General features: G+C 47.3%; 1 protein-coding gene across 1 annotated transcript; it reads right to left on the bottom strand.

The window, feature by feature from the left end:
• Positions 1-5,327: 5,327 nt before the first annotated feature.
• On the bottom strand, positions 5,328-22,830 carry BORCS5 (BLOC-1 related complex subunit 5). The gene is made up of 4 exons (XM_048515721.1): positions 22,404-22,830; positions 20,477-20,620; positions 10,351-10,508; positions 5,328-5,718 (listed from the first exon to the last, which is right to left on the bottom strand). Exons 1-4 carry the CDS (start codon positions 22,459-22,461, stop codon positions 5,488-5,490), a joined length of 591 nt encoding a protein of 196 aa, XP_048371678.1. The 5' UTR covers positions 22,462-22,830; the 3' UTR covers positions 5,328-5,487.
• Positions 22,831-24,116: the final 1,286 nt, after the last annotated feature.

The following is a 24,116-nucleotide window of genomic DNA, read 5'->3' as shown; positions in this document are numbered from 1 at the left end:
TTGTTCTTATGTTCTTATGTTCTATTCAGTATGCGCGGAAGGGGTAACTTACTGTGCCGCTCTGGGACCCACTTCCAAAGTAATTCCGCTGGCCTCCCTTTGTCGCTCTAAACATAAAATGCAGTAAGGGAATTGGACAACACTTGGTATATTTATATTCTCTTTTTTTGTTTGATATGTGTAAATATATATGGCATTACTGAGTAACAGGCTATGTTTTATGGCCATTTTCACACTGCGCAGAGCGATCCCAGGTTTGCCAACAAACCTTCAGCATCTCCTTCGGTCCTGACACCACCTGTGAGAAAGTCATGACAAAATTATGGGTCTCAAGCTACAGTCTGAGAACACCGGCCTACAGCAGAGGTCTCCAAACTTTTCAGTACCAGGGTGTATTTTGCAGATATCAGCAGGCTGGAAAAAAAACTGGTTTCATGGGAACACTCCAGACTTTCAGGCCTCTTTAACCAGCTTATCATCATTCATATATATATAAGAGTGGAGAACAGTTCAATATATAAAGCCACGTGGATTTCCCTACATACAACAGCTTAAGAAGCGTGGGTAAACATGCGTGAGTCACAGTGGGAGGATTCTAGCCCAAAACTACTTTCTTTTATTACCCTCTTCTTGGAAATAAACACCCGAGTTCATTTCTCATCTAAAAGTGCTAAAAAAACTCAGCTAAAGCTAAAACCAGACCAGGATGAGAAATGAACTCTTCTAACTCCGAAGCTCTTTGCATTGTGGCCTCATCGCGGTTAGAATGTCAGGACTGGGATCTGGTAGATCCAAACTGGGAATCCTCCTGCGTCCAAGCAGAAAACTTCTATTGGGAGATGTCCGGCCTATCACACACTCTTAGCTTAATGCCCCCTCGCCAGGGTTGCAAATTGGAGAATAAAATTAAGAAGAGCAGGAGTTTGGATTTATATCCCACCTTTCTCTCCTGTAAGGTGGCTTACAAGCTCCTTTCCCTTCATTTCCCCACAACAGACACCTTGTGAGGTAGGTGGGGCTGAGAGAGTTCAGAGAGAACTGTGACTAGCCCATGGTCACCCAGCAGGAAGCGTAGGGATGCGGAACGCGATCTGGTTCCTACCCGGTGAATAAGCCTCTGCTACTCAGGTGGAGGAGTAGGGAATCAGACTCAGTTCTCCAGATTAGAATCCACCTGTTCTTAAGAGCCAGCGAAGTGCAATGAATGGTTAAGCAAAGAAGAAAAGGAAGGATATAAATGAAGAATATGAGTCTGGAATTAGCATTTGGCAGCTGCTTCTGCCATCTGAACAAAAATCAGCACCAGCCTTTTCAGCAGAACCTCCTCAAGTTATGCTTTGTGCTTCCAGCACTTTGAAACAGCCACCTACAAATAAAAAATCCAGACACAAAAGCAAGCGAAGTTTCAAATGAGCGTGCAAAGCTCTTTATCAGCACCAAACTTTAGACCCTCTGCAACATGCGGGGTGCTGGCCGTAAACACGCCAACGCACTCCCCTGGTTCGCGCATGGACGGTCCCAGGAGGGCGGCAGGCGACAGCGCAGCCTTCGCACACGCAGCGCCATCACTGAACGCCCATTTTAGCCTCTGGTTTCGGTGCCAGAGGTTAGGACACCAGCAGCCCGGGAGCGATGGCTCTGGAGTTGCAGGCCAGCGGTCCCCGCCTCCCGCGACAAGCCGGAAGCCAGGAGACAAGGTAGGTGTTCGGGAAAGGGAGGGCGGGAAATGGCGCCTCAGGGAGTGAGGTTCGGAAACAGCGGCTTTGCGCCGCTCAGGGGTTGCGAGGCCGCCACTGCTGCAATGCAGCAACAGCGGCCGTGCGAACCCCTCCCCAGGGACGCTGTTTTTAGTGTCCCTGGGACGCTGTATTCCGCCCGTGCGGAAACAGCCTTTGTTCCCGTAGAATTACCAAAATACAAAACTGGATGAGAATGGGGCACTTCATGCATTGCTTGTTCCAGTCTGTTTTTTCCTCAGGTGTGGAAACAAGCTGGGCCGTGAAAAAGCATTCCCGTAACCTTTTCCTCAGCTAAAGTTGGAGGTGCAGAGAGCTAAGCAACCTATGCTGGTCCCATGGTATGGGGAGGCTAATCTTTCAGGAAATACGTATTTGGGGGGAGGAGGAGGGGAGGCCTCACTCTAAACCCCAAACAAACAATCAGCAGAGATTGAGTTTGGGACATGAGCAGAAACTGGATAGTCCTCAAGCTGAGACACGGATTCTTGTAAGCTGAGACTCAATGCTTGCATGGATTCACTCAGTTTGGCACGCAGCTGTCAAAGAACTGGAGGATATAGCAGCGTTTTCACATCACAGCAATACACATAATCATGCTTTATATGTGCTTTATATGACCAAAGAGGGGAAAGTTCAGCCACGTACAGAAGATGCCACTAACCACAAAGGTCTTTTTAAAGACAGGGATTGGCTCAGAGGCAGCTTTTAACACCCGGCCACTTCCAGTATGTTCCTGTTGAGTGCAGCTGTGAAGCTTTGCTATTATAATAGCAGTAAAAGATCTAATCTAGCAATGTCTTTGCCACAGGACTGTTTGAGAATATAATGGGCGCTCCTGCTGGACAGAGATGTCAAACTCCGTAGAAAACTACTGCAGCCCATCTGTCCTCTGCTTGGTGACTTTTCCAGGTGCCTTCCTCACAGAAGAAAGATGTTTCTTTCTTATTTATTTCTTACGCTGATCCCCCACCATATCTTTAAGACTCAAGGCGGCTTGAGTTGTTGCCTTCTTACCAGCAGGAACCTTTTGACAGAGGCACAAAACAGCTCCTTTTTAGCTACAGGAATTTGGGGGCTGGGGTGGGGAAAGAGACCAGCCTAACGCGTCACTTCTGTACAGGAGACCTTCACCCTGGATTCCACATAGCTGTGACGGTCACGTGACTCAAAAAGCTATTCGTTTAATAGCTCCATAAAATAAAAGCCTATTAAAATACGCATGGAAACCTCAAGGATAAAGGAGCCGTCTAGACCTCGGTTGCCACAAAAGCCTCTTTACAATAACACTAGGTGGGTTTAATAAGCCAGCTTCTGACTTAACAATTAGCTGTAAAATATATACACACTCATGGCTTCAAGGCTAGAGAACCTCATAAAAGATCTAGCCGTTAGTAGCACGGGTTGCAAGTTTCCCTGGGTCTAGATCGCTTCTAAAGTTTCTCCCTTAGAAACCCATGCTGTTCCTTTATTCACCTTTTAATCTACATCTACTACTTAAAGTGCTCTGCTGCTACAAAATAAATGGCGTGGGGGAAGAGTTTGCCCTTACAGACAGTGATGGATTTAGATGAAGAGAGGCCCTAGGCCACAGGTGTCAAACTCGCGGCCCTCCAGATGTTATGGACTACAGTTCCCATCATCTGGAGAGCCGCAGGTTGCAGACCTCTGCTGTACTTCCGGTATCCAGTAAAGAAAGGGAAGGAGGCAATAAACGGTAACTCTCCTTATTTCTGGCCGTTTCCGCATGGGCCAAAAACGGCGGCCTGGGGGCGGTAAAAACGCCGCCCCCAGGCCGCCGCTTAGACAGAAGCGGGCGCTGCTGAAATGCAGCAGCGTCATTCGCCCTCCCACAGGTAGGGGAAGGGGAACCCTTTAAAGGGTTGTTTTAAAACAACAGCTGTTCCCGCGACGCTGCGCGTAACAGCACGCTGGAACACGTTGTGCTTCTTCACCTTTGTTCCGACAGCCAGCTTCAGCTGCCCGGCTCTCCTCACTGTCCCTCCAACCTCTGGTCGGAGGGCAGCGTGGGCAGGGCTTCGGAGGCCAGCAGGCCGATGACGGGGACAAGGTGAGTGGGAAAGGGAAGGGGGCAGAGGCGGCTCCATGCGGAGCCGCCTGTTGTCCGCCGGCCTCTCCTGAGGCCGCCCGCACGCTTGCGTGCGAACTGCCTCCGTCCCCACGCCGGCAGAATTCTTGCCGGCGTGGGGGCGCCTGGGGGGCCGTGCGGAAACGGCCTCTGTTTTTATTTCTGTCTTAAAATGTATTATTTTGAGTTATAAGGGGCTTTTCTGTTATAGGAAGCATCTTCCTCCTCCAGACTGCTCTATCAATTAAAACCAAAATAAGATTTGAATCCTGGAGATATTAATTGGACTGCCAATATCTCCACTGAACTGTCTCTATCTTGCTAAGTAGGAGTGAAGCAAACACAAAACTCAATTCTCACAAGGAATGTCTCTTGGTCTCTATCTCAGTTCATCCCTCCTTAACAATGGACTAGCTGCCTCATGCTAAAGCAAGTAAATTGACAAGGTTCTCTGTAATAGAAAACTTGTTAAATGTGGAATAGATGACAGTACCATCGAGTGGATTCACAGTTGAAGGAAGAAGAGGAAGAAGTAGCTGTAGTAGTTTGGATTTATACCCCATCTTTCTCTCCTGTAAGGAGAATCGAGGGGGCTTACAAGCTCCTTTCCCTTCCTCTCCCCACAACAGACACCCTGTGAGGCAGGTGGGGCTGAGAGAAGTCCGAAGAACTGTGACTAGCCCAAGGTCACGCAGCAGGAACGTAGGAGTGCGTAAACACATCTGGTTCACCAGATAAGCCTCTGCCGCTCAGGTAGAGGAGTGGGGAATCAAACCCGGTTCTCCAGATTAGAATCCACCTGCTCTTAACCTCTACACCATGCTGGCTCTCATACCATATTTGAAGCGCTCATCGAGTTTTCTGTCCTCAGGCAAAGCTTCTGGTTTGTGGAGAGAACCACAAGGAATCACGGCACGTTCCTTGCAGAATCCTTGGCCCCTTCCGCACACGCAAAATAATGCGTTTTCAAACCACTCTCACAACTGTTTGCAAGTGGATTTTGCCATTCCGCACAGCTTCAAAGAGCATTGAAAGCAGTTTGAAAGTGCATGTGCGGAATGAGCCCAAGTGTATGGCAAAGGATTCCGGGGCACATTTTCAGTTTCTACTGAGTGGCCACATGGCTCATAAAACCTCATGGTCAGTCACGCAAAAGGAGAATCCACCCAACCATGGAGCTAACAATCCCCAGCCATCTGGCAGAGGAAAACGGGCAGCTAGGTGGGCTGCAACTGTTTTGCTTCTAGTCCTCACCTCAACAAAAACTCACACGATTTGTAGGAACACAGAAAACCACTGCCTTGGAAAGTGCCCCAGACTCCTTTGCCACTCGAAAGGCTTCTGTGGCCCAAACACTTCCTCAACAGCTCCTGTGAAAATAAGGTTAAAAAAAAAGTTTAAAATCACTACAGGAGAAGAATGAGGACAGAGAGGTCTGAACCTCGTAAACCACGTTTGGCCAGCATGTGGCAAGTGGAGAGACCCAGACACAGCGAAAAACCTAATGCTCCACTTAGTGCTTTATTCCCAGTTTGAAATTACCATCCTTGCAAGCGAAGGGCACTCTCCCGACCACAGTGCTTTGGTGAAGGAGCAATGCCTTCTCCGGCAAGCGTACGAGGCTTCAAGCAGGCTCCATGAAAACATGACACAAGCAGAGGACTACAGCTTGAGTTCCCGCTCAGGTTTCATGCTGAAGGGCTCCAGTCTTTCGCTCTCGGGCAGCAGGCCGTTCAGCCGCTCCATCAAGGGGACCGTCTGGTCAATGCCCATCTGGATGCGACGGAGGATGGCCGACATCTCATTGACCTTCTGGATCTGCTCCGCATACTTGGCGTACCTTTTCTGGCGCTCTTGCATTAAGCTATACAGAGTTTCTACTGAGAGATCCATCTGTTTGCAAAAAAAAAAACAAGTGGAAAGAAGGTTGATGAGCACCGAAGAGACTTTCACCACAGACCAAAGCAGCAATTCGGTAAGATGATTAACAGAACCATCAATTTCCTGGTCTTACCCTGGTGGGCTGGAACCAGCTGTCTCTTTTATGCAATCTCACTCATCTTGCACCACGCTGAAAGCCAGCGTAGTGTAAGTGTTAAGAGCATGTGGATTCTAATCTGGAGAACTGGGTTTGATTCCCCACTCCTCCGCCTGAGTGGCAGAGGCTTATCTGCTGAACCAGATGTGTTTCTGCACTCCTACATTCCTACTGGGTGACCTTGGGCTAGTCACAGTTCTCTCAGAACTCTCTCAGCCCCACCTACCTCACAAGGTGTCTGTTGTGGGGAGAGGAAGGGAGTTTGTAAGCCCCCTTGAATCTCCTTAAGGAGAGAAAGGTGGGGTATAAATCCAAACACCTCTTCTTCTTGTGGAAGAAGAGTCTGGATTTATACCCCGCCTCTTTCCTGTAAGGAGGCTCAAGCAGGCTTACAAATTCCTTTCCCTTCTCCCCACAACAGACATCTTGTGAGGTACGTGGGGGTGAGAGAGTTCAGAGAGAACTGTGACTAGCCCAAGGTCACCCAGCAGGCTTCAAGTAGAGGAGCAGGGAAACAAATTCAGTTCACCAGATCAGAGGCCACTAGTCATGCGGAGGAGTGGAGAATAAAACCCAGTTCTCCTGATTAGAGCTCACCAGCTCTTAACCACTATACCACCTTGGCTTTCATACACTGGTCCAGTGATCACAGCCCTTTGGAAGTCAAAGGGGACTCCTCCTTGCTTTCTCCCCAGCAGAAAATCTGGCTGTGTCCGACTCTGTTTGCAACACACCAGCATCCACATAGTGTCTCTCATTTGTCCTTCTTCCAATTCTTCCTATAAAGCCGATTTTCCCTCATTTAGTTTAGGCTCTTGAAGAATGGGCTGCGGGAACATCAACATTAGGGCCTCCCACCGGCTAACTCCCAGCCAGAGAACTTCTGTTATTGCTCCTCAGTAAACTCAGACTCTGGTTCTGCTCTTTTCACAGTTAATGGAACACCACACAGCTAAACAGAAGAAGAAGAAGAAGAAGAAGAAAAAGAAGAAGAAAAAGAAAAAGAAGAAGAAGAGGAGGAGGAGGAGGAGGAGTTTGGATTTATATCCTCCCTTTCTCTCCTGTAGGAGACTCAAAGGGGCTTACAATCTCCTTGCCCTTCCCCCCTCACAACAAACACCCTGTGAGGTAGGTGGGGCTGAGAGAGCTCCGAGAAGCTGTGACTAGCCCAAGGTCACCCAGCTGGCGTGTGTGGGAGTGCACAGGCTAATCTGAATTCCCCAGATAAGCCTCCACAGCTCAGGCGGCAGAGCTGGGAATCAAACCCGGTTCCTCCAGATTAGATACACGATCTCCTAACCTCCTACGCCACTGCTGATACAACCCAGGACACAACCCTGACAGAATAAAGGTGGCACCAACAAACCAACAGTTCACACAACAGAATTCTAAGCACACAACTGGAAGGTCATACGAAAAAACCCATTGTTTTGCTTTTCTGAATTAATTGGCACAAACTATAAAAACTACTGATCTTACAACACCTCACGAAAACTGCAGAATGATTAATGGTCCATAACCACCTCTCTTTAAAAGTAAAACATATTAAAGGGGGGGGGGGCTTCAGCTATTTATAACAGAATAACTCCAGGCTATGTTTTTGCTGTGTCAGTCATCGAACGCTCTTGAGCCGCGTTCAAAGTTGGCAGGGAAATTCCAGCCCCTCTGGAATCACCAAAAGCTGAAACAAATGACCCTCGTCAAAGTTCAGCCAGCGAACCCCACAGCTTTGCACATTCCATGGAGCAGAGCCCTCCCGCAAATTACCAAGAGGCATTATTCTGAACTGGAAGGCAACCAAGCCCTGCGCAGCCCCACGGCTACACCATTACATACCCTCTCTCAGATGTCCCGACCTATAAAGGAACGCTCTACAACTAAAAAACAATGTCTGTTCTTTTATGTTTTATGAACTTTTAATGTCATCTTGTTAGTAAATGGTTTTAATGTTTATATATACTGTTTTTAGTTTATTGTATTGTTTTGTTATGTGCGTATATGTAAGCCGCCTCGAGTCCCCTTGGGAGAATTTGCAGGATAGAAATGAAATCGACAAAATTAGCATCTGTCAGATTTAGAAGGCAGCCACGCTGGGATCTAAACAAAGACTAATTGTAATGAGAGGCCAACAACCAGCTAAAGAACCGGCAGCTGTGAAATCAACCATGATTAACAACAACATATTACTGTCATTATTTCTAATGATTTGGCTTATATCGCACTCTGCCTGCAAACGGGCTCAGAATGGTAAACAAGAAGAAGAAGAGTCTGGATTTATATCCCCCTTTCTCTCCCATAGGAGACTCAAAGGGGCTTACAATCTGTACAGGCTAATCTGAAAGACAACCTGCTTTAAAGGGCTTTAAGGGTTAGTATAGGCCAGTAGTTTTCAACTTTCCTAATGTCGCGACCCTTTAATACAGTTCCTCATGTTGTGGTGACCCCCAACCCTAACCTTTATCCATTTTACAGATGGAGAACACTGATGCAACCCCTGTGAAAGGGTCGTTCGACCCCCAAAGGGGTCCCGACCCACAGGTTGAGAACCACTGGTATAGGCCATCAGGAGCTCAACTAGGAACACCCTTACAGCAAAAAATTCCCTCCCCTTACTTCTGGTACAAATGCCCCTCTCCCTTGCCCTGAGAAATACATTCTCCCCATGTGGGCACAGAAGGGGCATCTGTCTATCAAGGATACACTGCAAATGCTTCTCCTCTGGATAGTCTGCCTAAATAGAGACTGGTCCTCAGCCCGCATGGAACCCGCACATTCACAAATTCAGGATTCATAGAATCATGGAGTTGGAAGAGACCCTCAAGGGCCATCAAGTCCAACTCCCTGCCGTGCAGGAACACACAATCAAAGCACTCCTGACAGATGGCCCTCCAGCCTCTCTTTAAAAATCTCAGAAGGAGACTCCACCACAAAGCTGTGATTCAGCTTTGTGCAGCTGAAACCGAAAGCCCAACTTGAAACACGCCAGACCTGAAACCCATCAACTTTCCCCCAATTTTTTTCTGCGGCTTCCTCCCTTTTTCGCACAAATGATAAAATAAAACCTCGCAGAGCGTGCCATTCCACTGGGTGTGGAAACCATTTAAAGCTGCTGCAGAAGTTTCCACTTGAAAAACATTCAGCTTAATAAAGTTTGTACGCTGCGGCTAGCCCTGTGAGTTGCAGCATGTAAAGCAGACCACCAGCATGTCTACCCTTGCACGAGAGGGAAACGAACAGAACGCCAGGATTCTAAAAATGGATCACCCCACCTAATAAGAGAGGAGGCTGTAGAATGGGAGGCCGCTGGGTGGCTTCCAGGCTCTTGCATATCCCATTAGAGCAACATAAGGACTCGGGTATTTTGAAAGGCTTACTCAAAAGGAATGCCTAAAGATTGTTCTACAGCCCGCCTTAACAAGAAGAAGAATTTGGATTTATATCCCCCCTTTCTCTCCTGTAAGAGACTCAAAGGGGCTTACAATCTCCTTTTCCCCTCACAACAAACACCCTGTGAGGTGGGTGGGGCTGAGAGAGCTTTGAAGAGCTGTGACTAGCCCAAGGTCACTTAGCTGGCATGTGCTGGAGTGCCCAAACTAGTCTAGCTGACCAGATAAGCCTCCACAGCTCAAGTGGCAGTGCGGGGAATCAAACCTGGTTCTCCAATTAGAGTGCACCTGTTCTTAACCACTACACCACACTGGCTCTTACCATTACACCAGATTTACTAGGTAAATCTGACTGAACTTAGGCTTACAAAATAGCACCAGTAATAAGCAGTAACTCCTTTCATGCTGTAGCTTCCTATTAGATGAAGATAGGCCAGAGAGCACCTAGATTAAGTCAGCGTCTCAGCCTAAATCTTTTACTCACCAGAAGCAAGAGGCCACCTAACAGATACACAAGATCAGGGGGCAGGTCCTCCAACAAACCCAGATGCCAACTCTGTCCACAGATCCAGCCAAGCAATGCCATTACAGCACCTAAAACCATCAGAAGTGACCTCAGCCCTCCAAAATCATACATGCAAAGCGTAAGTCAACCGTACCTTTCTGCAGTCTATGGTGGACAAGCAAGTACCACAAGCCAGCTTCCTTCCTTCCTTCCTTCCTTCCTTCCTTCCTTCCTTCCTTCCTTCCTTCCTTCCTTCCTTCCTTCCTTCCTTCCTTCCTTCCTTCCTTCCTTCCTTCCTGATTGCATTTTTAGACCGCCCTCTCCCGAAGGGCTCAGGACAGAGTACATCAAATATATATATTTCAATAAAATCTGCTTAAAATAGTGAATTGAAATTTCCAACATAACAGATTAATACCAACACCGATGGCAACTTTTTCTCCTTTATGAATATGACTGATGCTCACTGGGACAAATTTCAACAGCTAAAGAAGACTCACTGTGCCTGTACTGTCCTTCTTTACAGACAGCCACTACAGGGCAGAGAGCCTTCCATTAGCTTTACTTTCCATCTGCAACAGCAGCGTCTCCCATACCTCTTTGATTCGCTTGACTAAAGCATTCTGGTCAAAGGTCACGGCCTCTGCACACTGGTGAAGGTGGTCTTGGTACCGGAGGCAGAGCTGCAAAACTTGCTGAGAATCCAGCTTCTCCAGTTTAATGTTGGTCGGAGACGTCTGCCCACTGAGTAGACCTAGAAGAGAACGAATAGCAGCCGTAAGCAATTGCAATCGCTCACTGTAGAACAAGCCAGAAGCAAAACATCTGTAAAGATTAATCTGTGGGTTCGTCCGTAGCAGGCATAGCTCATTAGGAAACAAAGCAAGAGCCTCAGCATCGGAGACTGGATTCAGGATAATTGCAGGAGTTGAAGTGCCAAATGTGAAAGTAATCGAAACATCCCAGCCCAGATGATCTCCAGAATACACCCACGGTATTTGCAAAGGAAGTAAAAGGTCCCCATCTGTGGCAGGCACAATACCACAAAATAAAGCCAGACAACTAAGAATTGGTCACCAACTTCAGGATTGGCCATTTTTGGCCAATGCCAAAAACGAAGTGAATTTTCAGGTCTACGAGGGCTCTCCTTTTGATGTTGTGCTTGGCCTGTGAGGAGGAGGAGGAGGAGGAGGAGAAGAAGAAGAAGAAGAAGAGGAGGAGGAGGAGGAGGAGGAGGAGGAGGAGGAGGAGGAGAGAAGGAGATATTTATATTCCCACCTTCTCTACTGTAAGGAGACTCAAATGGGCTTACAATCTCCTTTCCCTCCACCCCCCCAACAAACACCCTGTGAGGCAGGTAAGGCTGAGAGAGCTCTGAAGAACTGTGACTAGCCCAAGGTCACCCAGCTGGCATGTGTTGGAGTGCACAAACTAATCTGGTTCACCAGCTAAACCTCCACAGCTCAAGTGGCAGAGCGGGGAATCAAACCCAGTTCTCCAGATTCGAGTGCTCTTAACCATTACACCACAATGCCCTTAGCAGTGCTATAATTCCTCTAGAACACCCTTGGGTTTACTAAGGAGTCTGGAGTGCTGCACAGTCTGGAGCTCTGACGACAGTGAAAGACTTTCGCTTCTCTGCCACCCTTGTGGCCACATAACGCAATGCAGCAAAACTTTTTCAGGTTGCATGTTTTTTAAAGTTAAACTGCAAGAACATTTATACCAGATCTAGAGCAGGGTCGTGTGGGAAGGGATCCATGTCTATACGGCTTCTACTGAAAACAGACTGGAATTCAGTGAGGAACCAACCAAACAGATGCAAGCATATAATAACTACAGCATATAGATAACTACAGAACATAGAAGGATTGACACACCTGTATCCTCCCAATGTTATGCAAACCGGGGCTTTTCATTTGGCTGCAATTTAGCAATTTTTTAAAAAAGATTTAGTCTGTTTTAATCCTCAGTACCAGTGAATACTTTCATGCCGGTTATTAGAAGATTCACCAATGCTCAAAAAACGTTTCATGAAGGTCCGAGTCAATGTAGAACCATCAGCCCTCCCCCCCAGCCGCAATACTTAAGAACATAAGAACATAAGAACAAGCCAGCTGGATCAGACCAGAGTCCATCTAGTCCAGCTCTCTGCTACTCGCAGTGGCCCACCAGATGCCTTTGGGAGCTCACATGCAGGATGTGAAAGCAATGGCCTTCTGCAGCTGCTGCTCCTGAGCACCTGGTCTGCTAAGGCATTTGCAATCTCAGATCAAGGAGGATCAAGATTGGTAGCCATAAATCGACTTCTCCTCCATAAATCTGTCCAAGCCCCTTTCAAAGCTATCCAGGTTAGTGGCCATCACCACCTCCTGTGGCAGCATATTCCAAACACCAATCACACGTTGCGTGAAGAAGTGTTTCCTTTTATTAGTCCTAATTCTTTTTTCAGGTGTTGCAGCAAAACAGTTGCACAAGAGTTCCGTTGGCCCGTGATATGCCCAGAGAAGCTGCACCACACCTTTGATCCACGTGATACCAACAAACAACAAACCGATTTGTAGCACTTTCTGGGGCATAATGGCCAAAGAACTGAAATCTTTCAAGGAGGAAGTAATTGGATTATGGAGCACAGAGGGAGAAATGGTGGGCAGGGAAAGCTGTAAGCAGCCTCAAGGAAGGGGGGGGGGATTTAGCTTAGCACTGTACCCACCCCTCATTTATGTACACATCCCTGGTAATTAGAAACAAGACTAGAGTAGTTCCAGAATTTGGTGGCAGAATTGGGTTTTTAATTGTCTTACTGCATGCTATTTGACTTTGATTCTATTGCACGCTGTCCTCGGCAGGGTGGTCTAAAGGGTGACAAATTATGTTTAAAAATAAAATCACAAACATGCAACTCTATTATAAGCTGCTGTTTATATGTGCAAAACTGTATGGCCATTCATGCTGTAAGGAAGATTTGATTAAATGCTTACTTCCTACTTCAACAAAAATGGAGAGGGGGGGGGGGGAAGCCAATTTAGCCATTTTATACTTTAATAAAACCTCCCCTGAGACTTTCCAAGTAAGTTTCGTTTTGGAAAAATATTCTGGGAGGTAGAGACGACATGGGTGGCTGAATTATTAAAAAGGAAGGAAACCCTGCAAGAGAGATCTGCTAACCATCCTATTATAGCCCCCTTGAAGCCCCCGTCCCCACACTTCTAGAAGGTCTAAACCAGTTTCACTCAGGCACAGCGCTTCCAGATGTTCCACTTCCAAAACCAAAGCGAAGCAACTGAGTCCTCTGATTCTTAAACTATGCACTGCGAGAAGACCACTGCTGGGTCAGGAGCAAAATCAAAAATGAAGACTCCTACAAGTCCGGAACCCATTGTGCACAGAAAAGGATGCCTACTTGATCTCTGCATGATGAGGTCTACCCCTCAATTTTGTTCCCCTCAGTGCATCTGGCCCCATCCAGACACTAGATGGGAAAGACAACAGAGGAAAAACAACCTTTCAAACTGGGCAGCCCACACGTCCCCGCACTGCCTCCCCAGTACCACGTTGCTGTTCATCTGCTATGTTCATAGGAAAGGTGGGGAGCTCAGTAGCCTTCGTTCAGCTCATGCAGGGAAAGCGGCTGAGGAGCGAGTTCAGGGACACAAAAGACCCTCCCTCAGGAACTGGGCTTGGCTGGACTGAATAGGGATGCCCATCTCCAGGTGGGACCTGGGGACCCCCCCAGAATTACAGCTCCTCTCCAAGCAACAGAGGTCATTTCCCTTGGAGAAAGAGAATGCTTTAGAGCAGACATGTCCAACTCTGGCACTTCAGATGTTCATGGACTACAATTCCCACCAGCCATGCCAACCCGCAGGGGCTGATGGGAATTGTAGTCCATGAATATCTGAAGCGCCAGAGTTGGACACCTCTGTTTTAGAGGGTGGACTCTATGGCAATGTAACCCCTCCCTCAAAGTCTCTTCCCTCCTCAAGTTCCATCCCCAAATCTCCACGAGGCTCCCAACCTGGAGTTGGAAACCCTAGCCCCACCCCACCCCCCACGGCCAGGAAGGATCTGGGAACCCAATGGCTCAACCACTGGCCCGAGCTGAGCCAAGGAGACACGTTTCATCCCTGGACGAGCGCCCGAAAGCATGATGCAACTTTAACAACAGAATTCTGCGCAGCTGCTACCTTGGCAATGAGGGCCAAGATCACTGAAAGCCTCATTCACGTTTGTCTTCTTATAACTTCAAACTTGCAAACTGTGCAAGAACTCTAAAACTACGCTTCCAACTGAACTATTTCTGTCTCCTCCGTCTCCTTTTCTTTCCCCTTCCCCCCCCCTTCTCCTTTTCATGTTGTGCTGTTTTGTGTGGAAAGAAACAGAGGCCTTTTCTTGCCAAGACTGACCTCAGCTCATTCTTATTTGATGATATGCAGGCAATTTTCACTCTCACAAACATTTGCAGAGGTTGGAAGCCCCAAGGCTCCTGGCTGTCTTGGGCCGTGAATGTTTTCGGCCGGCTTTTCAGGAGTGGTCGGCTCTCAACCGGTGACTGAAGGAACAGTAACATTCAAGAGACCCTTCTTTCCCAACCGAATTTAGGCTCCATCCGCACAGGCAGGATAATGCACTTTCAATCCATTTTCACAACTGTTTGCAAGTGGATTTTGCTATTCCGCACAGCTGCAAAGTGCACTGAGAGTGGATTGGAAGTGCATTATTCTGCATGTGCGGAAGGGGCACAAGTCTCTCCCCTCTTCACACTCCGAACACAAGAAGAGCTCACCTATATAAAATGTGCAACAGTAGTGCAACAAGATGGCATGAATCCTGCTTGTTTTGATTGTTTCACAATTCCCTCCCTCCCCAAATAGTGTTTTTCCAAACACATAAACAGAAACCATCTTTATCAGATTCATTTATCTGAATATTAAATGAAGTTTTGCCATGAGAGAAGGGCAAAGAGAGACTACAGTTTATCTGCATGTTTAAATATCTGCATTTACCATTTTACCATTTAACAATGAGGCAAAATGGTAGACCAGACCCACAGCCCAACCTACTCTTCCAAACTGGGGATCCAACAAAAAGGAGAAGGAAAATCCCCTCTTTCTCACTCTGGTACAGACACATTCCCCTAAACAATCTCAACACAACTATAAAGTCACGGGTAGCACTCCACCATGACGTACACCATCACCCCATAGGATCAGTTTTCATTGTGGTAGTCAACCACGATACACACATGCACCACTAGAGACCACAGATTGGAGGCCCAAGTTCCTCCTGGATTAAAGCAACTGCCCGGCCCTTGAAAATGGCTAACCCTTGGTTGTGTTCACTGTTCACTCTAATTAAAACGTATCAAAAGGGCAGGAAAATGTTCCAAAGATGTCGAAGGCTTGCATGGACGGAATCAACTGGCTGTTGTTGGTCTGGTCTGGTCGTTTTTGCTTCTGATGTTTTGCGGACACCTATGGCTGGCATCTTCAGAGGTATGTCATGGCGAGAGGGGACATACCTCTCATGGTGGATATCTCTGAAGATGCCAGTCATAGATGCACGTGAAACGTCAGGAGAGAAAAAAACTACCAGACCATGGTCACACAGCTCAGAAAACTCACCACAGCCAGTTCCAAGGTTTAGTGACAAAAAGCACTCAGAAAGACAGTTAGCGCTAATTCTAGGGAAATAATTTATTCTCCACACAGTTGAAAGAAATGCTCATTTAGGGCACAAAGACGAGCACCCCACAGGGCAACCTCAGGAGTTTAATTAGCTCCGGAAGAACATCAATAGAAGATTATCAGTCCTTTATGCCACCCCCAAAGGCGGGAAAATGACTGGTTTAGACAGGATTGGTGAAGATAAAAACATAACAGACGTAACTGTTCAAGCAAAGATGCTCAGGAGCAGCAGCAGCAGAAGGCCATTGCTTTTATATCCTGCATGTGAGCTCCCAAAGGCACCTGGTGGGCCACTGCGAGGAGCAGAGTGCTGGACTAGATAGACTCTGGTCTGATCCAGCTGGCTCGTTCTTATGTTCTTAAAGAGTGAACGACATCTGAAATGGCACCAGATGAAGTTAGACCTGTCCAACACCCTCAGAACAAGACAGAAATAAACAGTTTGTCACATCGCACACACATTCGTATACTACCATTTCACACTAATTATAAATACAACAGGTTGGATCCTGTCACTCCTTTTGGCTAAGATTCTCTCCAATGGAGAAAGCCTTCCTCTAATGGAGGAAGACCAGATAGAAGGATCCCACTCAGTATTATTATCATGCCTGCTTATTTTATTTATTATTATTTTTATTTGTTGGATTTATATCCTGTCCCATCCCTGAAGGGCTCTGACAGATTTTAGTCAGAAGACACATACTGAACTAGTGGTTAAGAGCAGGTGCATTCTAATCTGGAGGAACGGGGTTTGATTCCCCGCTCTGCCGCCTGAGCTGTGGAGGCTTATCTGGGGAATTCAGATTAGCCTGTGCACTCCCACACACGCCAGCTGGGTGAACTTGGGCTAGGCACAGCTTTTCGGAGCTCTCTCCTTCTCCTCCTCCTCGATCTGATTCTGTCCCTTAAACACCAGGAAACCGCTGTTCTCATCTGAAAAGCCTTTGGTATTTGGCATGTATTGTCATCAGTGGTTCTGTGTTAGCTCAGAAAACCAGAAAGTTGTTTATTAATCTTATCCTTTCACAGACTGGGCTCCCGTACCCTGTTATTTTGCAATATTAATCTCTGTAGCGAATGACCCTGAAACAGAAGCAGTCTTCGTTTGGGGTCCCTGAACCAAAGTCAAGGATGGGCACCCCAACTCCAATCCTATCAAGTACCCAAATTTCTTAATTCATCTCCCTTCATAAATGCACCATACTTTGTGTTTTGATTGTCCTTTGTTTTCCAATATTCACCAAAACAATAAATAAAAAAGACTGCAATTACTACAAAAAATAAAAATTAATATAATATTCTGGGAATGACTGGATTCATTTAACCTCTCAGAGTGAGTGCATCATACTGTGCTTCAAAAATAACACACTGTAGCTATAACTGGAGCTGGGCAAAATAAGTTCACGGGGGGAAGAAGAGGATGAAAGCACAGCAAATAAATTGTGAGTAGCAGTTGCGGCATCCAGTTCTATAGGTTCTACCTCTCACCACATGTCCAGTGTTCTGGGAGTTGAGAAGATCTACTCATGAGGGGCTCACACTGAGAAGACCCGCTAAGGGCTACAGCTGGTCTACCTTGCTGCAGAGGCTCTCTCTGCAAGCCGGAAGTCAGTGTCTTCCCCAATGAGCACTCCCAGCAACAGTGGAATCTCAGGCCATCTTAAACTGCCCTAAGCCAAGTGGATTCTGATCTGGAGAACCAGATGTGTTTCCACACTCCTACATTCCTGCTGGGTGACTTTGGCCCAGTCAAAGTTCTTCAGAACTCTCTCAGCCCCACCTACCTCACAAGGTGTCTGTTGTGGGGAGAGGAAGGGAAAGGAGCTTGTAAGCCACCTTGAGTCTCCTTACAGGAGAGAGAGGCGGGGTATAAATCCAAACTCTTCTTCTTCTTACCCTGAACAAACATCCCTTAAAACCATGTTTGGGTTGCTGAACTATGTTCTGCACCTTGAAGGCATGCATGGACAGAGACCAGTAAGATCTGCTTATCACTTCCTATGCAAAGGTTCAGGAAAAGTGGACCTTAAAACATGGTTTGCTCAATGCAGAGAAGATCCTCACGCAGATCCTGGAAACCCACTTCAAGTAAAGATCCATATTCTACTTTACAGTCAGTCATTAAGCAGAGTGTAGACCAAGGTCAGGGAAACCAAAGCATGATTAAGCATTATGCGCGCACAGGGTTTTATTCATTAGTTCCTCTGATCCTTCTGGGTATGAAGCACTCAAAAATCAGCCACAAAGGATTCTGGGAAGGAAGGATGGCTCGTCTCTCATCCTCTTGGAAGGAACTCTCAAGCATACTCAATGTTGCCAGCACTATGCATGCCTTCTTCCCAGCCAACTTAAATCCTGGGGGGAAGGGGGAAACTCAGTGGAACGCCAAAGCATTGTTATTGCTGCCAATGAAAGTCTACACACTGTCTACATTTTTACAGGCACAAGAGAGAGTACGCAGAAAATGTCAACCATCCTTTCAACTGCAGAGACATTAATGAATCCTTGAGCAAGCAGAACCCCTGGAGGCCTACATTCATTGCCATGCCCTAGATTTGAGCCAAGTGGTGGTGGTGGTGAAGAAGAGGAAGAGGAGGAGGAGAAGTTTGGATTTATATCCCCTCTTTCTCACCTGTAAGGAGACTCATAGGGGCTTACAGCCTCCTTTCCCCTCCCCCCCAACAATAAACACCCTGTGAGGTCGGTGGGGCTGAGAGAGCTCCGAAGAACTGTGACTAGCCCAAGGTCACCCAGCAGGCATGTGTTAAAGTGAACAAGCTAATCTGGTTCACCAGATAAGCCTGCACAGCTCAAGTGGTAGAGTGGGGAATCAAACCCGGTTCTCCAGATTAGAATCCACCTGCTCTTAACCACTATACCATGCTGCCCCACAGGAGCTCCACTGGCCCTTGGTAAGTTCAAGGGGCCCATCTGTCCCTGGGGGCGATGCTGTGCTTTCACATTTTCTTTCCTTTGCAGGCAATCGAGACAGTGGCAGCATTATCTTCATTATCATGTCTGCAGGTCTTCAAGCTCTCACAAAGACTGCCATTAGGTCCTGTTGGAACCCCCAGGTGGAGAAGGCATCAGCCAAAAAAGCAATCCAGATCCTTGCAATGATTGCATTTTCACCCACTTCCACTCACTCCAGCTTTCAGTCTCTGAGCTGACTCTCACAACCACAAAATAAAACCCTTAAAAATGTGCTTTGGCCGCGTGGACGGCCCACAGCAGTGCAAGAACCGACTGCACACCCAGTGTGGATTATGGTCCCATCCTCACAAAGGTTTACTCTGCTTTAGCAGGATCAGACTTGCTTTCAACCCCCAGAGGCAAAAGTTAGACTTTGGGGAGGGGGCGCATCCTGCTAACTCAACATTACAGTCCAATGAGCTGCAGTTCTCCCAGGTCCCAGGAAGAAATCTTCCAGCGTGGTGTAGTGGTTAAGAGCAGGTGGATTCTAATCTGGAGAACCGGGTTTGATTCCCCACTCCTCCACCTGAGTGGCAGAGGCTTATCTGGTGAACCAGATGTGTTTCCGCACTCCTACATTCCTGACGGGTGACCTTGGGCTAGTCACAGTCCTCTCTGAACTCTCTCAGCCCCACCTATCTCACAAGGTGTCTGTTGTGAGGAGAGGAAGGGAAAGGAGCTTGTAAGCCACCTTGAGTCTCCTTACAGGAGAGAGAGGTGGGGTATAAAACCAAACTCTTCTTCTCTTCCCTGCCCCCTGATACATTTTATCAAGACATGCTGGAGACTGAACCAGGAGCTCTCTCTATGGTTTTTGAGGATCAGCGACGTGGAGGGGTTGGCTGGGGCGGGAGTGGAAGGCACAGTGCCTTGGTGGTTCAGTTTCACGTGTGCAGCCAGGTACAGCAGGTGGTCCTGAGAATCTGTAGCTTAAGGAACTGTGACATCCCTGGTATGGAATCTCTCAGGACTCCATCTTGCCCCCATCTTGTTTTAACATGCATTGGGAGAGATTATCAGGGGATTTGGAGTGAGGTGGTACCACAAACGTGGATGACACAAACTCTTCATCTCCTACGCAGCTAAGCCAGGTGGGTCTGTGGAAGTCCTGACAGGTGCTGGAGAAGGTAATGGGATGTATGAGAGCTAATAAACGAAAACTCAAGTCCAGTCAAGCCCACTGTGCAATTGGTCAATGGAGAAGCTGCTCGAACAGTGAGGAGAACAGTGAGGTTACACCCCCCCTCCCAAGGAACAGGTTTATAGCTTGGGGCCCTACCCTGAAATCCAGCTAGGACCTGCTTCACGGATCAGCTAACAAAAATGCTCTGCAATGCACAAAGGCAACAGTCAACAGTGCCACCTCGTGGAGACAATTTTTGTCTTTTTCTGCCATCAAGTTCAGCTGGAAGAATTCTTTGGCCCAGTTTAACAAGACACTAAGCATGTGCAAACTCACTCCAGCAAAGTTCACTGCTCTGGAAGCATCAAACTGAAATTAAGCTTCAATGTCATGTGTTGAGGGGAGGGAAAAAGGATACCCACATGAACTGTCCACCAACAAAACAGTCTTCCCTGGCAGAGAGTACAAAAATGATTAATTTGCCTACCTCTGCAGTGTGAGAAAGCCAAGCCAAGTGTAGCAACCCTGCCCAACCAAAGTTCGTGCACTGTTTTTAAGGAATGGTCTCCTGTATGTTCTTGCTTTGTCCAGGGCACCAATAACATTTTGTCTAGCAAACATGTTGCCAACCCCCACTCGCAAGCACACACTGAGAAAAGCTGGTGCTTCAAAAGAAGGAAAAAGTTCAAAAACACAGGCATAAAGATCTAACTTCAGGACACAGGTGGGATTCAGCCGGTTCGTCAGAACAGGTAGGTAACCAGGTGGAATCCCACCACCCAAGGGCAGCCACAGATTGGGCTGTGCGCCTCCCCCAAAGGCCACGTCACCAGCCCAGAGGCATGCGGCCTGATCAGCAGCCGGCCACCCCCACAGCACACCTACCGCCTGGACTTCCGCCTTCCCAGCAGCCAGAGCTAAAAATAAGATGCATCCTACCTTTCAAAAGGGGTTGGAAAGTTGGGATTTCTTGCAGCTTGATGACTTCAGGGTCATTGCTGACATTGCGCGATGACTGAGTCCCTTGTGCCACCACAACAATATCATCCATTTTGGCTCGTTGTTTGGCTGGTGAAGGGGATGCTGGGAAAGATGTAAAACCAGTAAATAAAGGAAGCACCAATAGTACAATTACAGTTTGTCTGTAAGATCAAGATGTTCCAGGGGGCTTATGGCTGAAGGAAGTGGTGGTTTTACAGCAGTTGATTTCCCTTCCCTTCCTGTTCCTCTTTCCACTCTATTTTCCTTTTCCCACTCCCACCCTGCCAGACCCTCTACGCATATTTCTATGCATGTTTTATCACTGCCTTCCTCTACGCATGTTTCTATGCATGTTTTATTACTGACTGCCTCTATGCATGTTTCTGATTCAGTTTATTACTGATTGCCTCTAGGCATGTTCCTCTGCATGTTTTATTACTGATTGCCTCTACGCAAGTTTCTACGCATGTTTTATTACTCACTGCTTCCATGGATGCTTCTACGCATGTTTTATTACTGACTGCCTCTACGCAAGTTTCTACGCATGTTTTATTACTCACTGCCACTACGCATGTTTCTACGCATGTTCCATTACTGACTGCCTCTACGCATGTTCCTATGCATGTTTTATTACTGACTGCCTCTATGCAAGTTTCTACGCATGTTTTATTACTCACTGCCTCTATGCATGTTTCTACGCATGTTTTATTACTGACTGCCTACGCATGTTTCTATGTATGTTTTATTACTGACTGCCTCTATGCAAGTTTCTAACCTTGTTTTATTACTCACTGCCTCTATGCATGTTTCTACGCATGTTTTATTACTGCCTGCCGCTATGCATGTTTCTACGCATGTTTTATTACTGACTGCCTCTACGCATGATCCTACGCATGTTCCATTACTGACTGCCTCTACGCATGTTTTATTACTGACTCCCTCTATGCATGTTCCTATGCATGTTTTATTACTCACTGCCTCTACGCATATTTCTACGCATGTTTTATTACTCACTGCCTCTAGGCATGGTTCTACGCATGTTTTATTACTCACTGCCGCTACGCATGTTTCTACGCATGTTCTATTACTGACTGCCTCTACGCATGTTCCTACGCATGTTCTATTACTGACTGCCTCTACGCATGTTCCTACGCATGTTCCATTACTGACTGCCTCTACGCATGTTCCTACGCATGTTCCATTACTGACTGCCTCTACGCATGTTCCTATGCATGTTTTATTACTGACTGCTGCTACGCATGTTTCTATGAATGTTTTATTACTGACTGCTGCTACGTATGTTCCTACGCATGTTCCATTACTGACTGCCTCTACGCATGTTCCTATGCATGTTTTATTACTGACTGCCTCTACGCATGTTCCTATGCATGTTCCATTACTGACTGCTGCTACGTATGTTCCTACGCATGTTCCATTACTGACTGCCTCTACGCATGTTCCTATGCATGTTTTATTACTGACTGCCTCTACGCATGTTCCTATGCATGTTCCATTACTGACTGCCTCTACGCATGTTCCTACACATGTTCCATTACTGACTGCCTCTACGCATGTTCCTATGCATGTTTTATTACTGACTGCCTCTACGCATGTTCCTATGCATGTTTTATTACTGACTGCCTCTACGAAAGTTTCTTTGCATATTTTATTACTGCCTTCCTCTACGCATGTTTCTATGCATGTTTTATTACTGCCTTCCTATTTGCATGTTTCTATGCATGTTGTGCGCCATCCGAGTCCGCAAGGGGAAGAGTGGCCCATTCAATTGAATCAATGAATGGAGGGCAAAAGGCAGGAAGTGAAAGCGGGGATTCTGCACGCGCCTAAAGCCCCCCTCGCCTTTCAAGCAGCCCCCTCTACCTACCGGACACGCTGGGCTCGTGAGGCCGCCCGTCCGCATCCGCGCTTTGCTCCGCGCCCATGGCTGCCAAGGATGGGGCGCTGCGCCTGCCCTGCCCTTTCCGGGCGCGGCGCTTTAGGCGGGCGGCGGAGGGCGGCTGGCGGAGCTCCCCGAGGCCGGGCGCATTTCCCGGGGCTTGCAACCCAGCGCGGCCGCCTTCGCTCCGGCTTACACCGCCTCCCGCGGCACACCCACCGCCTGGGCTTCCGCCTTCCCGACAGCCAGAGCCGCTTTCGGTTCCCGGGTCAAGCCAGGCCCCTCGCCGGGTCGGTCTATCCTCCTGCCGCCTTCAAGGCGCCCGGGTGCGGGAGTTGCAGTGCCAGGGGGCTGCCTCCTGCGAGCCGGGCATTGCAGCCCGCCAGGGACGGAAGCCTCTCGCCTCCCGTGGGGCTCGCGGTGGAAAGGATCCTTCAAGGATTTGCGGGCACCGCGTCTCCAAGGCTGCAGGCGCAAGCGCGATTGCTCGGGAGGAAGCCCCTTGAACGCTCACACGCGCACCCGCAAAGATGGGTGCGAGCTGGCATGGGAAAGATGCGTTAAGACGAACCACAGACATTCCCATTGGGAACGAAGGGAGGGATACCTGAAGGTCCATTGGATGCAATGGAACCCAGGAATGCCAGTAGACTTGCATTGAAGACATTACAGCACACAAATGAAAATGCAGAACAAATTTGGAGAAACCTGTTTTGCGCCTGGCATGACAGCCCCCAGGGGGGGAGGGCTGTAGAACCAGCTCAACTGCTGGGGATCTGGAATGCCAGCCCCCAGAAGGAAACAGGAGTCTCTGGGGTTAGTATCAGTGTTTTGGGACTGGAATGGCTTGTGCTTTCAAAGTAAGACCCTGCAAATCAGAAGGGCTTTGCCTAGGGCTGGAGGTCCCCACAGATACAATAATACCCATGATACCTTTTCTGGGAACCCCCCCCCCCCCAATGTATTTAGAGACTATGCAGGACTGGGGGTAGGGGTTGTCCTTGTATACTATTATATGTATTTTTACTGAGAATTCATTTTTTAAGAAAGAATCTTATTCACAGGAAAAGGTTGTAGTGTTTGTTGATGGAAAGTTGTTTGGCAGGGATCCCTTACCTAAGGCAGCTCAGGGATCTTGCCAATATTGTGTGATCCTATGCATGATCACTTAGAAAAGAACACTCAACATAGGAATGCCATTTATTTATTTATTTATTTATTTATTTATTTATTTATTTATTATCCTATGTAATTTATTTATTTGGAGTCCACCTTTCTCACTGACATTCCATGCAATCAATTTAGAAGAGACAACTAATAAATAATGCAAATAAGACTAGGATTACTGCAATTTGAAACAGCAAAAATCATTACACCATGTGTCAAACAATGCAGCAAATGGTGTTACGAAGGTACAAAGCGATGGAGAAAGAGCAAGATAATACATGGGGCCAACAGTTTCAGGTTTCATGCTATTCAATTACATTGTTTTACACCACGTAATCCACTTTGAGCCTCAAGTCAAAAATTGATAAATAAATAACCATGTATACATAAATAATAAAGAAGTAAATAAAGATGGGCTGACCCCCACTGTACTCATTCCCTCCGCCCCAATAAAAAAATTTTGGGTCTGCCGTGGCAGGCACTTCCTTGTCATCACCCAAACTCAAAAAAATCTTCACACAAGCACTGTTTCCT

The sequence above is a fragment of the Sphaerodactylus townsendi genome, linkage group LG14 (genome assembly GCF_021028975.2).
Source record: "Sphaerodactylus townsendi isolate TG3544 linkage group LG14, MPM_Stown_v2.3, whole genome shotgun sequence".
In the NCBI taxonomy this organism is placed as follows: domain Eukaryota; kingdom Metazoa; phylum Chordata; class Lepidosauria; order Squamata; family Sphaerodactylidae; genus Sphaerodactylus; species Sphaerodactylus townsendi.
The sequence above is the reverse complement of the archived record's forward strand: the minus strand, read 5'-3'. Positions and strand labels throughout refer to the sequence as shown.

What these genes read in the sequence shown, in the direction of transcription:
- BORCS5 (XM_048515721.1), bottom strand. Translation starts at nt 22,461, where the DNA reads ATGGGCGCGGAGCAAAGCGCGGATGCGGACGGGCGGCCTCACGAGCCC. An exon ending in TTTCCAACCCCTTTTGAAAG is followed by an intron (nt 10,509 to 20,476) that starts GTAGGATGCATC and finishes GTTCTCTTCTAG; the next exon opens with GTCTACTCAGTGGGCAGACG. An exon ending in TAGTCAAGCGAATCAAAGAG is followed by an intron (nt 5,719 to 10,350) that starts GTATGGGAGACG and finishes TTTTGCAAACAG; the next exon opens with ATGGATCTCTCAGTAGAAAC.